Here is a 16,328-nt window from a genome sequence, read left to right on the forward strand (position 1 = left end):
GCTTTCCCTGTGGCAAGGGAGCAATTGCAGTGAAATGGGGAGTGATGTAGACAGGAGGAAGAATGGACAGTATCTCCTAAGAGTCTTGGGAATCAGCTACTTCCTGAACTTGGTGGCTGAGCTGGTGTCCTATAATCCCACCTTTTTTCAGAGAGGAGACTGGTCATAGTTTTTCCGGTCACAGAGCTCTGTTGTTCCATAAGGAAGTTCTTTGCCTACCTTGTTAAATTCCTCACTTGGAGATCAGGACAATGTCCTGATTAGAAAATCTGTTTATCTCTTTCAGGGAACGAGTTAGTATGGAATCTTTTTAAAAAAATATTTTCCAAGGCAGAGAGTATTTTTTTCCTATTTTTTCTTTTTAAGAGGTGAGGGTCTCACTCTGTCATCCAGGCCAGTCTCGAACTCCTAGCCTCAAGTAATCCTTCTGCCCTAGCTTCCTGAATAGCTGGGGTAACAGGTACGAGCTACCACACACAGCACAAAGTGCATTTTTAGTAAAAGAAAACCTTTCAGGGCCAGGATGTCCTTGGGACTTTGAAAGCCTCCTGAATTCCTCCTGAGTGGTGTGAGCAGACCCCAACTAAGTGCAGCTGCAGAGCCTGCTGCCAGCTTACCCTGAGGGTCCTGGCAGGCTTCACTCCCATGATCTCCCTTTTTGGTAGCAGCAAAGAAACACATCAAGTGAGGGAAATCAGGCCGATACATTCTTTACAACAAGGTTTTATTTATTCTTTTCTTTTATCCCCCCCAAAACATTAAAGTTTTTCATCTTTCTTTTATTTTTAATGGTTTTCCTTTTGGATCCAAACGAGCATCTATATTACAGGATATCCGCCTGGTCAACATGCAGTGCTGAACTGTGGCTTTAGGAGAGATGCACCGATACTCTGGGTGGGCCAGCATCAGCTGCCATTCAAACACCGTGACTGCAGGGGTGTCAGGCTGGCACACCACAGTGGATGCTGCCCTAAGGAGGTGTCTTGTGGGGCATGACTTGCACATTTTAGAATGCAGGTAGCAGCATTTTAACAGCCTGAGGCAGAGCACCCAATTTCCCTCCTGATCTCATATTACATGCTCATCCTCTAGGAGCAAAACAAAGAGGGAATGGCCTGACCATGGGCCCCAAAGGACAGAGGGTGTGGACCCTGTAGTCCACCTCCTTGCAATGTTGTTATTTGAGGCTAGAACCGGTGCACCCTGCAGAGTCTGAAATCTGTTCCTGATGAAGCTCATCCCCGTCCCACTCACTGGCCCTTCTCCCATCCCATGGTATTCTCACCACTAGGAAGTTAATATAATCTCTCCATTATTGGTGCTACTATGTTGAAGAGTTGCTAAAGTCATAAAGATTGTCTTCGAGCCGCTTTAAAGCAAGAATCTCTTTCCCTTCATCTCTCAGGTCTGGAAGAGAATTTCGGGAATCTATTAATCCTCTGAGGCCTTCAAATCCACTACCCTAGGTGAGTTTAACAGAAAGAACTTCTCTGAATCCAGTCTTGTGCTAAGAAGTTTACCCATAATCTAAGTGAAAAAGAGGATTCAAGATTACACATCTCTTAAGTCTGTCCCCTTCTGGGACCTGTTATTTTCTACCTCACTTTGCTTTTGTTCTACAGCTTGTCTTCCTACCCTCTACTCCATTGTCCCAGCCATGAAATGCCAAACACATCTAGTGAATTAGGCTTTTCTCCTCCATTTGTTTTTCTGGGTGGATTCAAATCTTGGACTCAGTTTGAGTGGAGTTGGACTGCCCTCTAATATCACCAAGAGGCAAGTTCCTCTGCAATTGCAGCAGTTAGGGTGGCTTTGTATAACTTTTGACTGGTTCACAAAACACCAGGATAGAAAAACACTGACTAAAGTTCAGCCTGCAGGCTAAGTATATATCCCAATTGGTAGCCATTAAAACTTAATACCTATGTTTTTACTAACTCCACTGGGATCTGCCTAATATTATACAACTCCATATCAAATGTAACTAAGACCACAACTACTCTCTACCTTAACTGGCAATTATATTACATTGTTTAGCCCTCATTTCATAGTACCTTTATTTTTAAAAATTGATTAATGGCACTTTAAAATTTTGGAGTATGCTTTTCCTGCTCATCCCTTATAAAAATATTTAACAGATTTGCTTTAAGTGGTGGGTTCTTGTGCCATATAGGCCATTGCCATAAAAAAAAATCAGAGTACTGGAAGGAAAACTGAGTCATCAAATCAAGTCAAATTCAGACTTGGTATATTGGAATGGTTTCATTTCCTTTTCAGTTTTGGGGCCATCCTCTGAGTGAAGTGAAGAGGAAGTGGCACAGCCTGGTGTAAAGTCTAGGGTCTGGTTGTAGAATGTAGACAGCAATCCATTCTTATCTCTGACAAACTCGTAGGACAAAAAGAGAAAAGATTCGTTCAGATTTGCAGTGTTGGGTTGGAGAATATGTCTGGGTGACGATCTATGACTGGCTTAAGTTTGCACAAAGAGAAGGTGACACAAGGAAGCTCAGATCATGAAAACCCAACTTTCTGGATTGAAAAAGAAAAAAAAAGTCTAGGTTTTTTTCAAAATTAGATAACAAGAAGAATAAGGGAAAATGGGAAGAACAGAGTGAAATTAAAGCAAATCCTGGATTCGTATTCCATTAAACAGAAAGTTTCCTTTAAAAAAAAAATCAAATGCTTATAGCAATGCTGAGAATTTCATAGGTACTTCATGGGATCTAACAAGTGAAGGTTTTTTAAAATTGCTTTGTGGAGACTAAGTACTTTAAATTATGTATTATTAACTTAACAGACACTTTACATCATGAGTTAGCCAAACATTCATATTTCAGTTGACAAGGGAAAGAAAGTGAAGAGATGCTTGCTGAAGGCACAAGTTTGAATACAGAAAGCTGGAGCATAAAAAACTATTGACTTCCAATAGTTTTCATTTATCAGATTACTACACTACTGTAAAAATTACCTTCTTATTAAGACATAAATTTTGTATTGGTTAAAGATGTCCTGAAAAAATTCTGTATCTCTTTGGCTTTCACTGAAGTTTTAGGGCAGTTTTTCATTAATTTGGGTTATATGTTATGTCCTTAGAAAAAGACAGAGGCCAATTTAGACAGAAGGAGAAAGACGACAAAAAGGAGACCAGAGAGAAAAGACAGAGATGGTACTATAACCTCAGATTTTTGACTCAAATATCATATCACTAAATTTGATGGCAATCACTTCCTAAAGAGAAACAGATTCAGAAACATTGCAGATCACAAAGGTATCCTTCTTTACTATTCCATAATAGGTCTGTTACAAGAAACCCAGCCACCAACCAAACAACCCCAAACAAATAAACATAAACATAAATCCCCACACCTCTTTTGACTTGCTCTACTCAACTCTTTCATACCTCCAAAAATAAAAATACAAACCTCAGTAATGTATTTATAGGTAGCATGGCTTATTATAAAATCTCCTTTTGCATTTAGAAGGTCAAGATTCTAACTCCTCTACTTATAGCATGCGGAGAGAGGGTGGGTAAAAGAAAGCAAAACTACAAAAATAGAAGGGCAGTTTGGGGATGCCCCAGCCTCAAAAGCCATCAATTGGACTTTGCTATGAGCCCGATTCATACTTCTCAACTGTCTTGAGTTTTGTTCAGAGAGGATTTTCAGGCCCTTTGGGTAGGTTGGGACAATCTATGAATTTGTTCTCTTTGGCTTGGTGTGACCTCTCTGGGATGCATAAACCTCGGAAGGTTAAAGCACAAGGGATTCAAGGAAAGAAAAAGATGGCCTCCGGAAAGCAAAGATAGTTCTGTTCTTTTTCCTTTGTCCCTTAAAGCGCTATGTACTCTATGTACTCTGACTGGGTGGGCTGTAGCACCTAACAGCTGACAAAACACCATAGCTCTGCAGCCAAGCCCTCCCTCCTCAGACAGCAGAGAAGCCATCAGCTGCTGCTCTATTTGGGGTAGACCTGGCTATGATGTACAGGGTGGTTCAGAAAAGAAACAGCAAAAGACAAAAAGGCAAAGCTGCTGCTGTAGGCAGTGCTTATTAATGTGGGATCTCTTTGATCACCTTCTTACAAAGGTTAGGTCATAAGCCCTGAGTTAATTTTGTTTGGATTTTGTTAAAATAAGAGTCTCAGTGTGGAGATATTTTAAAGAGAAGTTATCCAAACCCGAACCTGATTCCATAGAGACTCTTTCTGGAGTCAAACCATCATTTTCTGGCCACTTGCAAGGGACCAACTTCTTCCTTCTTTCCTGCATCATAACGTCCTCTCCTGTACCCCCCTGGACGGTGCCCATTGCTCTGGGATCTATGAGGGAAGAACTTGCAGGCTGGGTGAGAGAGCTAGTGGGGAAGAATTCACCCTAAGGCATGGCAACGCCTCTCACCAGGATTCTTGGCATATACGAGCCCTAGGCTTCTGAGGATCTCAAACCATAACAGACGTGAAACTGATGAACAAAAATAGCAGTAAAAATTCCTTAACTTTCAAGTCTCAAAATCCCTGAAAGGTAGCTATCTATCTGCTCCCCTTCTGCTATACATTTGCTTTTTCTTTACATACAGCCTCATAATATTTATATCATCTTATAAATGAGCTGAGAAATATCCCTCAACCTGTCCCTGGCCCCACCCACTAAAGAAACACTCTGTCCAAAAAAAATGAAACATCCAGAGGGCTGAGAAGTAGGATGTAATGAAAAATGGAGAACTTTTTAAAAATCAAGATTATCTGAGATTTTTGTTCCATCATGCCAGGAGAGACCTCATTTTCCTGCCATGAGCTTTTATCCAGTGGGTGGGCATTATGTCCACCCCCACACCCTACACCGCATGTCAGTCGTCTTGCGAGGAGGACCAGGTGAGTTCCAAACCCTATTTCATTAGAATGCAGCATTCCCCAATAGCTGAGAGAGTGGTGGAGTCAGTCAGGCAAGCAAATAAGCTTGGATTGGGTGGAATTAACCATCTCCGGAGTTGGATCAGTGCTAACATGCAGCAAAACGGAGGCTGAGATGGGAGAACAGAGGGAAGACGACCCTCATGCTCACCACATAGGCTCTATGGGGTCTGGGGGAATCTGTGCAGGGAAGGGAGATACTGGCTGAGAGGTGGATTATGGGGTCTTCTCTTTGTGGCCCGAGTCAAGGGAGGTCAAAATCTAGAATATCTGGAGTTTAGCTTCTGGGCAGTGTTCTTGGTGTTCTCAGTGCCCTATGGAGACATTGAGTGGGGACTACAAGTGAAGCCCAGAAGAAAAACAGATTCTTCAGCTAGAAGAGCAGCACAGACCCCCACTGACAATTGTGTTCATGACTCACGTGGAGCCAAGGGGATGCTAGCCAGCGCCAGCCCTTCACGGGGCAGGAAATTCCATGCTGACCCTGGCTCAGGGGCACCTTGGCTGGAGTCCTGCCCCTGTCCAAAGGTCGCTGGCACTTTGTCCTCTAGGAGATGGGGAGACAGACACAGAGAAAGATACAGAGAAAGAGACAGACATGCATTCCCTACCTGGAGTCTGTCTGGAGCCTTAAGTGAAATGAGGGATATCTAAACGTCAATCTACTTAGAACATCATCTCCCTGCCTTGGTTTTCTTTCCTCCTTTTACCTTCCTCTATCTTGGCTTCACTCTGTTTTGAGGAGATGGTGAAGACAAGTCATATATTAGCAAGATAAACTGAACATATGACTCAAGAGTCTTCTGAGGGGACCGCCAGTGCCCAAATTTGATCTTGTGGTATATCTCAAACACTGGTTGTAGTCTTCTTTTGCATGGAATTTCTCAAGACGCTGCTGTAATTAACCAGAGAAAAGAACAGGTGTTGGGGTCTACATGGGCCTCTTTTCAAGGGAGGCAGGCTCTGACACCTAGCAAGGGAAGGCTGGCATTCACTTTTGTTCAGAGGCAGCAGAAAACCAAACATGATGATGAGTTTGTGACTCAACAGAAAATTATTTTATTTTCTGGTCTTAATAGAAGAGTAAGTGCAGGCTGAGGGAAAAGAAACCCAATTTCTTGGTCAAGGGAAGGTGAATAAAAGAAATTCACTGGTAATAGAAAAACCAGGTGGTCAGTCAGGTGACTGCATCTGCAGTGCTTCCAACACTTTATTCAGGACTCAGATACTTGTGTGTATGAGTTCAAGGAGTTCAGGAAGGTTTCCTGGCACAGTAAATTTAGTGTTTATACTACTTGCAGGCAAATTCCATTTCTGGTAATTGCTCTGCCAGCCTGCATTTCTCCTGTTGAAATGGCATAAGGTATCACTACAATTCCCTTTCTCAAAACACCATGCAATAGACTCGCTGACTCAGAATAGTCGTCCTGTTGTAGGCCTTCCCCTAGGGAAAGCTGCATTTCCGAAGTGGAAAAAGCAATTTCATACACACAAAGCAGCCCATAGCAGCACTTTGGCATGAAATGACACTGAGCAGAGGAAACTTTAAAAACAAAACAAGGCCCAGCATCAGCGTCTTATGTAATGATCACACCTGTTAGGATCAGGGTACTGTATATCACATTCCCAGCCACCCTCAAGCACACACGTGCTAAGTGGGAGAGGAAAATGAAGACGAAAGAGGGTCTGAGAGTGGGAGAGCTCTGTCTCTGCCTCACTGGCCTCCTCTGTTGGGACAGCTTTGGTTTGGGGGCTGACCATGGGTCATGAAGCTCCATCAGTATCAGAAGAGAAGGCGGGGCCATGACAAATGATTCTCCAGCCATGTGGTTGAATTTGGCTTTTCAGGGCTGATGCAGCTATTATATATTTCAATTTAAAAAATAGGGGAAAAAGAGGCTCCTTCTAAGAACAATAACAGCTCTGGATTTCTCCTGCCCAAGAGGAGAAGAGTGTTTATCCACTGAGTGCTCAGCGCAGGGCAGATCAGGATCCTGGGTGGCAGGCTCCATCTGTTCCTGTGGGGGTGGGGGGGAAGGAGGGCCCCGTCCTTTCCCCTGCTGTGATGGCACTAAAGAAGAACTTAAGGGAAAGGTACATTTCCACCAGATAAAGCCAGTGATGTGTGCCCTCCAATGGAGCTGTATGCCATGTACCAAAAGAGCACTGGCTTGGCAAGAAAGGGCTCTCTTGCTCAGTGCTTCTGCATTTGGGCAGTTAGGAATGACAGGGTGGCACTGTCAGCCCCAGCTCTTACTCTGGGGAGGGGTGAAGCCCCATCTTGGCCCAGGGGAATATTCAAGGTGACCAGGGCCCCAGTCTTATCATCCCGTATGATGAGGCCCCACTGGAGCCCACTTTACTAGAAGGAGCAGCCCAGGTCTAAGCTGAGGTATATTTACTAATCACCTTAAAGCATCCTGACAAACTGACCTGAACCCCACACCAGCTGCAGACGCTGCGGTCCCAGTGGTCCTGCCTCATGGGAGGTCCTCAGTAAATCCAGACTTTCCTAGAAGCTTATTTCAATCTATCCGCCTTTCCCATCTTTACAGAAGTCCCTACCCAGTGGTGGGTAGCCTACTTGGATATGTGTGTTCTGCCCTCTCAGAGGAGTGGCAGGGAAGGCTGGGCCTCTGGCACTTGGCCTTACTGGGCTTGGCACAGCACTGGCCTTGCTGCCTCACGGACCAGAGTGTGGGCTGACGTTCAGCCAGGAGGTGCTGGTGTGGCCGTAGCACTGTTGCGCATATTTAATTGTTCCCACACTGGTTGGAAAACAGACTCTGTTTTGAGTCCATTAGGTGGCCCCTGTTACTCTACCCACATTCCCCATGACTGGCATCTAAAGAGCCAATGCCTGGAACAGCGTGGGCTCCAGCACTACGACCAAACTCCACTTACATTGATGCCACAGCAGTTGTTAAATACTTTTACCTTCACCCTTACCAGAGCCTTAGGCACCGTTGTGGACCCTGGGGAACTTCCTGACCTGTCCTAACTAACTCTCAGCACCTACTGTGAGTGACAGGCCTCAAGGATGGGGGGCTATACCCCCCAGCACCACCAGTTTCTCTGACCGTCTCCCTCATGGTAGGGGCTGCCGGGCTATGGCTTTTCTCATCCAGACCAGCCCTTGCTGCTGTTGCCTCAGCACACTGACCCCTTTCGCTTCGGCTTTCTCCTCCCTCCCTGGCATCCGATGTTCCTGACTTAGCCTGTGCTGCCCTGGGGGAAGAAAGCCACAGGGTTATGCGTGAGATGCTGCTGCGTTGCCCTGGTGGCAGTGGTGCTGGCTGAGGCGTAAGAGCTGGTGAGGGAGAAGAGTCCTTTCCTATGGTCTCCACTACTCCCCAGTTAAGAGCCAGAAAGTCTTCCAGGCTTCTCAGGGCACTGAGTGTAGACATAGGCCAGCTAGATCCCTCCACAGCTTTTAGAAAAGTGGGAAGGGGCAAGGGGAAGCAAAGCCATCCTCATGTCCCTTCTCCTGCAGGAATAACCCTCCACGTTCCTGTTTTCTTTCCCCAGCAAAGAGGCAAACTATGGCAGTGCCCATCTTGCAAAGGGGAATAAAGCAATTTGGTGGGTTTGGTGTTCCGATTGTCCTTTACTTCCTCTTCTCTGATAATTCATGGTGTCTTTCCATCTTCCTTTTCCCTCTTCCGCCCCCCCGGGCCGCACTGGCTTCCCAATTCTGTCTTGGTTTTCTCCATGTGGGAGAAGAGCATGCATCGGAGGGGGGAGCAGCCTCTAGCATTTGTCGTCTTCTTCCGTGTCACTTAGCAGGTTGTTGACAGCCCCACACATCATGCCTGGCCCAGGCCCCCCGCGCCTCCGTCGCCGATAGTGCCCATTGGGCATCTGCCAGCTGTGCCGCAGGGGTGGGGCTGAGCCGATGGTGTTGGAACGGCCCAGGCTAGTAGCCACGGCTGCTTCAAAAGTGAGCGTCTCCTCCTCGCCACAGTCTGAGGCGTGGGAGTCTTCGTGCAGGGCCAAGTAGGGCTCGGAGATGTAGCGCTGTGGGGAGGCATGTTGGCCCTGCCGGGGGTGCGGGGAGTTGGAAGACTCGGTCAGGCAAGTGTTGTTGTTCTCCAGCGCTTGGGAGGTCAGTGGGGAGCCCTCCTCGCTTCCGTCAGCAGGTGGAGAGATGCTGCCCACGTGTCGAATCAGGGAGCTGTAGGAAAGGAGGGGCCGGGGCTTTGGTGGGACGGGCGGGAGCTGCCGACGACTTCTTCTTGGGGTGCTGGTGTCAGAGACAGAGGGGATGGAGCTCTCACTTAGGGAACCTGTGCCCTGGATAGCAGGAGAGACATGGCGTGTTAGATTGGGCTTGGCATGATCCCTACTTGCAACTCTTTTAAGAGAGTCCTTGGAGTCTGAATTCTGTGGGGGAGAGGCCTGCGCTGGAGCTCCCTGTAGTATTCACATCCACTCAGGGACACAAAGATTGAAGAGATTAAGGAGTCAAGAACATTTAGACCAGGGCATCTCAGACTTTTAATGAGCATACAGACCTCTGGGGATTTGGTTAAACTGCAGATGCAGGCTCAGAAGATCTGGGGTGAGGCCTGAGAGTCTGCGTTTCTAACAAGCTTCCAGGTGATGCCGGGGTGGCAGGTCCGTGGAACAAGCACTTGGACTACTAAGGAAGCTCTACATAGGTAACAAGGGGCACACTAAAAGAGAGACTTCAAACTTGAGAAAGACAACTCTGTGGAAAGTGAACAAACGCTGGAGTTGCTCTGTCTGGGAAACCCTTATTCCCACCCGTGTCTTCAGTGGTTTGCTGAACTCAACTTCTGGACCTGATACATGCAGTTGTTGGCTCAGGCCATACTTGCCCTCACCTATTCCCAAGGGAAACTGAGCCCAGGTTTTGGGAAGTAAACCTCCAAGAGAGCATTTCTTAAGGTATGTGTGACCTACAAACCTCCCGCTCAGAATCCTATGTAGGGGTCTTTTCAAAGGCAGATTTCTGGGTCTCACTAGAATCCTTCAGGCCCCAGGAATGTGCAGTGCTAGTAAACTTCATGGGTTAATGCTGTTCTGCGCTAAAATTTGAAAACTGTTGTTCTAGAAGGGAAACCTCTCAGCTGCTGTGTCTCCAAAGGTCTGCATTAGCAGCCCTGCCTTTTCTCCACTGATCATTTCTGTTGAGGGGGTCTCCTATTATGGGTCAAAGTGCCATGACTAGAGATAGGGCTACGGTGAGGAGGAGTAACACAGAGTTGATGAATGTTCTCATACAGCTCTGATAGTTATTCCTTATGCACCAGGCTGGTGGTTCAGCAAAAGGCATGGTCTTGTTGGGACAGCTGGAAGCTAGGTAAATGAGGGTGAACTGCTCTGACTTGTGAATCCTGGGCTGAGAGATGAATCACCATACTCACAAATACTGAGGATCACAAGATGGTCAAAGGAACCTTTCTGGCTAAAGGACCATCCTGTCCTCCAAAATCTGGCTGAGACATCTGTCAACCTATTTATATCTCTGGATTCCGAAGGCTGGAATGGAATGACCTCTAGACACCATCTTCCTTGGGGGAAATCTGGTTTTCTGTGAATTCAGATAATCTCTGAGTACACAAGCATTGAGCAGCTAACCTCTACGCACTATAGGTAAAGCTTCCTGTGAAATTCCAGTCTTTGTGGGTACTTGAATGTGTTTGCTAAATGCCCACGACTTGCATGTAATTATACAGCCCACCCTCCCCTGTCCTTCTGCTGTAGACTGGCTTCCTCTCTGTGCTCACCTGTCTGTTGGGCGTCTGTGACCTGCCCTCACTGGGTGACCTGGATTGACGGCGCTCTGGGGACTCCCAGTCAGCCTGGGTCCCTCGCTCTTCTGAATTGCAGCGGGAGACATCAGGAGAGAGAAGATGCTTTCGCTCTTTTGATCGTCCTCGCTCCCTGCCCCCTGAGCGGTGAGTGTCAGACTTGTGGCCTGTGAGAGGTGACAAAAGCACTTGGTTATAACTCTGCCTACTCTGACCACTGATGATGAAGGGACTTCTCTCCAAGTATCCCATCACAGCCTGGGGTTGGGCCCTCAGATGGACCACATGTTTCTGTCCCCACCCAAATTCAAAGGTTGAGGCCTAACAGTTCCTGATGGTATGGTGTTAGGAGGCAGGGCATGAGGGTGGGGCCTCCATTATGAGATTAGTGCTCTGATAAGAAGAGACCTGAGAGTGCTTGCTTCCACTCTCTCTTCTCTCCATCATGTGAGAACAGAAAGCAGACAGAGATCTGCTGGCACATTGGTCTTGGATTTACCAGCCTCCAGAACCGTGACAAATACATGTTGTTTAATCCACCCAGTCTGTGGGAATTTCTTGTAGCAGCCTGAACAAAGATAGGCCCCTAAAAGAATCCTGGCTTCTCCAGGTATGTCAAAAGATGATCTGAAAGGGAAGCAGGGGAGAAAGGCAGGCTAACAAATTACCTATTTTGTAAGCAGCTAAGTTTGCAAGGTGCCAGTAGAGATACATATGTCAAACAATGCAGTCTATTCTGTTTCTATTTATGCTACACACAATATAGGATATTGGTTAACAATATGGCTCAGGAACTCTCTGTATCATAAATATGGCTGTGTAACTTTTTGAGAGAAAGGTGGCACCAGCAGAAGGGAATTAAGAACTTTCTGTGAACTAAATAATAACACACCTAACATAATGCCATGGTGAGAAGTCCAGGATTGAAATGAAAGGATCCCAGTGCTAGTCCCAGTTCTGCCACTTAATGGCCCTATGACATGGGACAAGTCACTGCTTTTTCAACTTTCATTTCTTTATCCAATAAAATAAAATGGTTGAGCCAGACTAAATTTTCTTTTTCTGCGAAAAGCTCAAAAGAAATTCAGGCTGGGTGTGGTGGCTCACGCCTGTAATCCCAGCACTTTGGGAGGCCGAGGCGGGTGGATCACGAGGTCAGGAGATTGAGACCATCCTGGCTAACACAGTGAAACTCTGTCTCTACTCAAAATACAAAAAATTCACCAGGTGTGGTGGCGGGTGCCTGTAGTCCCAGCTACTTGGGAGGCTGAGGCAGGAGAATGGTGTGAACCTGGGAGGCGAGCTTGCAGTGAGCCAAGATTGTACCACTGTACTCCACCCTGAGCGACAGAGCGAGACTCTGTCTCAAAAAAAAAAAGAAAGAAAGAAAAAGAAATTAAAACACAGGAAATAATTCCAGGTAGCACTGTTTGGGTTGAAGTGTTGAAGTGGAATTGGTGGTTAAAGTTCAGTCCTCACAGTGAGTCTCTAATACATTCCTAAAAAGCCCCAGTGGTTTTGCAGAAGGCTATTTGAAAAGCTCCCTCAATTCTAATGATTTGTATAGCCCTGCTCCAGAAGGAAGGGATTGCAACAGCCTCTCTGGTGAACACAGAGGAGGGCTTTGGCCTGTTTCAGGATGTTAAGTCACATACAGGAATTCCCTTTGGTAAGGAGCATCCTTCACTTTCTTCAACCCTTGTCTCTAAATTCTTTTCTGGTTATCTACAGTGCTTGGAGAGTAAGTCCATCAGGGCAGGAGCCCACTGCCTGATGAAAGAGCTGGACACTGAAGACCTCACCTGAATCAGAGTTCAGGCGGTGGGCTGACAGCCGCAAGGAGGAGTGGTAACTCCGGCGACGGGACTTGTAGGTATTTTCACTGCTTCGCTCCATGGAGAATTCCTCCAACCACGAGGAATTTGAACGCTTATCCCGAATAGTGGAAAATGAACGTCTCATGGAGCTAGGGTCTGTCACCACCTGGAAATACAAGCCCCCAGAGAAACACAAGGTATGGATTAATGATTGAAAAGATCTAAAAGGACAGAAGCGGCAAGACTGAGACGTTGAGGAAGGCAAACTGTAACCCCTGCAAATGGTAACTTCTTTTGAATCTCTCTTGCTCAAACCTTAGCTGGTGGAAACTGTTCAAGAAAGTATCCTTACGTTATGTTAACATAGTCACTGGAAATGGTCCAGGATCTTCTCTTCCTGTAGCTGAGTGTACAAAGCCAAGCAGAATGCAGGCAGGCACTGTGCAAGCTCCCACAGAGCCCTCTACCATGGGCACAGCCGGGCTGCAGCAAATACCGTGCTGCTTTGAAACATGTGACGGCAATTGTCTAAGAGGCTACCCCATGAAAGAAACATAGCTTTGCTTTTTTTTTTTTTTAATGCCCTTGCCAGAGAAGTACCTGCCCTTCTGCCCTTCAGCCTAGGAGAGCTTGCAATTTAACAAGTGCTAAGCATGTATCACTCTCGCTCTGCTGCCATCAATCCCACCTAGCCCCATTTTAAATTCCGGCATTTTGATTTGCCACACATATTAAAACAAATCCACAAAAACTTCTTGTCTCTGTCAAAACCTGATGTAAGACAGACAGACAGGAGAAAGCAGCCAGGAAAACAGACAAAGAAATGAGGCGTGGCCTGCACTGGTTAGGACAGACAGTCCTGACACAGACCTGTGTGTGTAAGTAACTGCATATGTGCTGGAGGAGTCAGGAAACAAAAAAAGGATGGAAAAGTACACAGAGAAAATCCTGGAAAATATTTCTTGCATGGCTGGTTGAATCTTGAGGATGTATAGCCCGTCCAGAGTGAGGTATGCAATTTTGTTGGCTGGGCTGTTGTGGTTAGGGGGGTCACTGAAAACACTGGAGGAGCAGGCTCTATTAGAGAAGGCCCATGAGCCAGGTTTTATTTATAGGGAAGGGGTGCGGGCAAGTCAAGGGCTCACCTGCAAATATCAGATATTATTCCATAACCCAGCTAATACAGCCCGGATGCCACTGCATTAAGGTAGGTGGTTGCTTTTTACCTGGGGATCCACAGTCAGACGTGGCATAGAGGATGCCCTCCCAGATCCCGCATGCTCCTGGGTGTCCGAAGTAAGGTAGATGCCATGGTTAGAGGGCTGCGCGCTTTTTAATTCACTAACCTCTGGCTCCTGGAAATAAACACACAGCCAAGCTTGTGGGACTTGGTTTCATCTCATTGCTTCTCACGTCCAGTGGACAATTCAGCCTCCTCAAGAATGAGTTTCAAAAGAGAGACTTGCAGCTTTAAGGTCTCAGTTGTATGTGTATGTGTGTTTTTGTGTGCACCTATGCGCTATATGTTCCAGACAGGAAGCTCTAGCTGGGATTGAGTGCTGAAGGTCACCTATTTTTCATCACTAAGCAATGATTCAGATTTTATTGTTTTCTGCAACAAATACTGTTGGGTATAATACTTTTCAGATATGTGAAGTTCGCTTTCAAGAAGTGGTAGCATTGGATTTTTCTTTTAATCTGAAGAAGACTTTTATCAATTAAATGGAAACCAGTATTCTAAGGGAAGTCAACAATTTCTGATGTCAACTATGTCTTCTCAAGCCTTAAGACACAGGACTTTAAGAGTTTTCTTCTGATTGAAACCATCCAAAGATGTGGTGGGTGGCTGTCAGGGATGCCCTGAGTAACACAGTCCCATGATGCAAGCCACTTGCAGAATTTTAAATGTCCAAGTAACCATGTTGTAAAAGGTGAAAAGAAATTTAATAACATTGAATATATCCAAATATTAGCATGTCAACATGTAATCAATATAAAAATCAGATAGTTTATATTTTATTTGCACTAGCCACACGTGGCTAAGAGCTATTGTTTTGGGCTGTGCCAGCCTAGAATATTACTAGGTTGGACTGCAAATCTCTAAGGTTCTGTCATTTTTGTTAGTTTCCTGGTTAAAGAATGTTAGCTTGGCAGTCGTGCATGCTCTATACAGATAGCTAGTATCATTGCATAAAGAGCCGTATGGGAGATGTTTACGTGGGCTACCCAACTAAAAGATCTAAGAACATCTTGGGCAGATGGAGATAGTACCAGAAAAAGCTATTTTATATTTAGGAAATGACATCCTAAAAACATGTAGGGCATTGCCCAAAAGAAAATGTCTGGGACCCCCACCTTAGCGTCTGTGACCATTTGGCTGAGTGGTTTCCGGTGTGTATGGGAGGGGTACTTTCCCAAGATATGTGCTATGGTGCTCTTGAGGGAGTTACAGTGTTTGTAGTACATGCTTTATACAGCACACAGTTCTGACTCCAAACAGACGTGGTAACAACACTGCAGTCTACAGGTATCAGAGGTGGTGTGAGACGCACACTCCATATGCACACACACAATCACGGCCACACCTCGGGACATGGAGCAGCGGCCCCGAGGGATGGGCAGAAGTACACAGTGGTGAGTGTGTAGCACAGGCTGACACCTGAATTGAATTACAGACACCAGTACTGACAATGAGATGAACACATATCCAAAAAGTCCTGGCACTATGGCTCAGCCCTGGGGAACCCGCAGAAATGATGTCATAAAGTCTCCCTGTGAAAAAAAGGACACATTATTGCAATTTTTTTCCCACTAGACACATCCCCAGACAGGCAAAATGCTGTGAGGCCTTTTTAAGAATCAAACGATCTGTACCAATTATTCCACAGGTCTTGGTGCTAAGTTCCTCAGAGGGGAGGGCAGAGAATGACTCCACGAGTTCCTACCCGCCTCATCAAGAACACCCTCAGGCAGTCACTCACTCAGCCCTGGGGGCGTCTGGACAAACTGTCTTCCCCCACACAACCATGCACGATTCTCTGTCTCAGCACTCGCAGGAGATAGATAGAATAATACATTTGTTTGAGCCACTGAGTGTTTTTCGCCCTCTGAGGGGGTGCCCATTCCATCACACGTCATTCATTCAGGGTGGCTCTGAGGCACACAGTAGCAGCAGGGAGGGATCAGGAGAGAAATGAAGGGGAGAGAAGAGCCACAGCTGAATCAGAATTTAAATGATATGGAACTCACTTAGTACAAGCTGTCTGTACAGACTTTTGCAATGGTTGGGTTTTGTCTTTTTTTCTTTTCAGTCCAATGACTGCTTGGGCTTCAATTCTAAGCTGAGGTTGGGGTGGGGGACCTTGAGCTCATGGCTCCTGAATCAGGAATAATGGTAAAGTCAATGTTTAGGAACCATATTTTAGCTTTGTATTAGCTAAGCCAAAACTTCAATCTCTCCTCTCTTCTTCAAGCTTTCACTTGACTCGATAGGTCTCTCAGGAATTTTTGGTTTTTTTTTTGAGACGGAGTCTCGCTCTGTCGTCTAGGCTAGAGTGCAGTGGCACGATCTCGGCTCCCTGCAACCTCCACCTCCCAGGTTCACGCCATTCTCCTGCCTCAGCCTTCCGAGTAGCTGGGACTACAGGTGCCCGCCACCACGCCCGGCTAATTTTTTTGTATTTTTAGTAGAGACGTGGTTTCACTGTGTTAGCCAGGATGGTCTCAATCTTCTGACCTCGTCATCCACCAGCCTCAGCCTCCCAAAGTGCTGGGATTATAGGTGTGAGCCATTGCGCCCAGCCAGGAATTTTACCATTTATGCTAA

The 16,328-nt window shown here is 46.1% G+C and overlaps 1 protein-coding gene across 4 annotated transcripts in view; it reads right to left on the reverse strand.

The window, feature by feature from the left end:
- Positions 1-707: 707 nt before the first annotated feature.
- CACNA1E (calcium voltage-gated channel subunit alpha1 E) overlaps positions 708-16,328 on the reverse strand; it is a 332,987-nt gene continuing 317,366 nt past the window's right edge. For 2 of the 4 annotated variants that reach the window (XM_050766034.1, XM_050766028.1), the window contains 4 exons: positions 13,729-13,857; positions 12,488-12,668; positions 10,662-10,852; positions 708-9,201 (listed from right to left, as the gene is read on the reverse strand). In XM_050766034.1, the coding sequence (XP_050621991.1) occupies positions 8,659-9,201; positions 10,662-10,852; positions 12,488-12,668; positions 13,729-13,857 (1,044 nt within the window). In that variant the 3' untranslated portion in view covers positions 708-8,658. The remainder of the gene's footprint in view (positions 9,202-10,661; positions 10,853-12,487; positions 12,669-13,728; positions 13,858-16,328) is intronic. The other 2 variants (XM_050766055.1, XM_050766044.1) reach the window with 1 other exon arrangement.

Source organism: Macaca thibetana, chromosome 1 (assembly GCF_024542745.1).
Source record: "Macaca thibetana thibetana isolate TM-01 chromosome 1, ASM2454274v1, whole genome shotgun sequence".
Lineage (NCBI taxonomy): Eukaryota > Metazoa > Chordata > Mammalia > Primates > Cercopithecidae > Macaca > Macaca thibetana.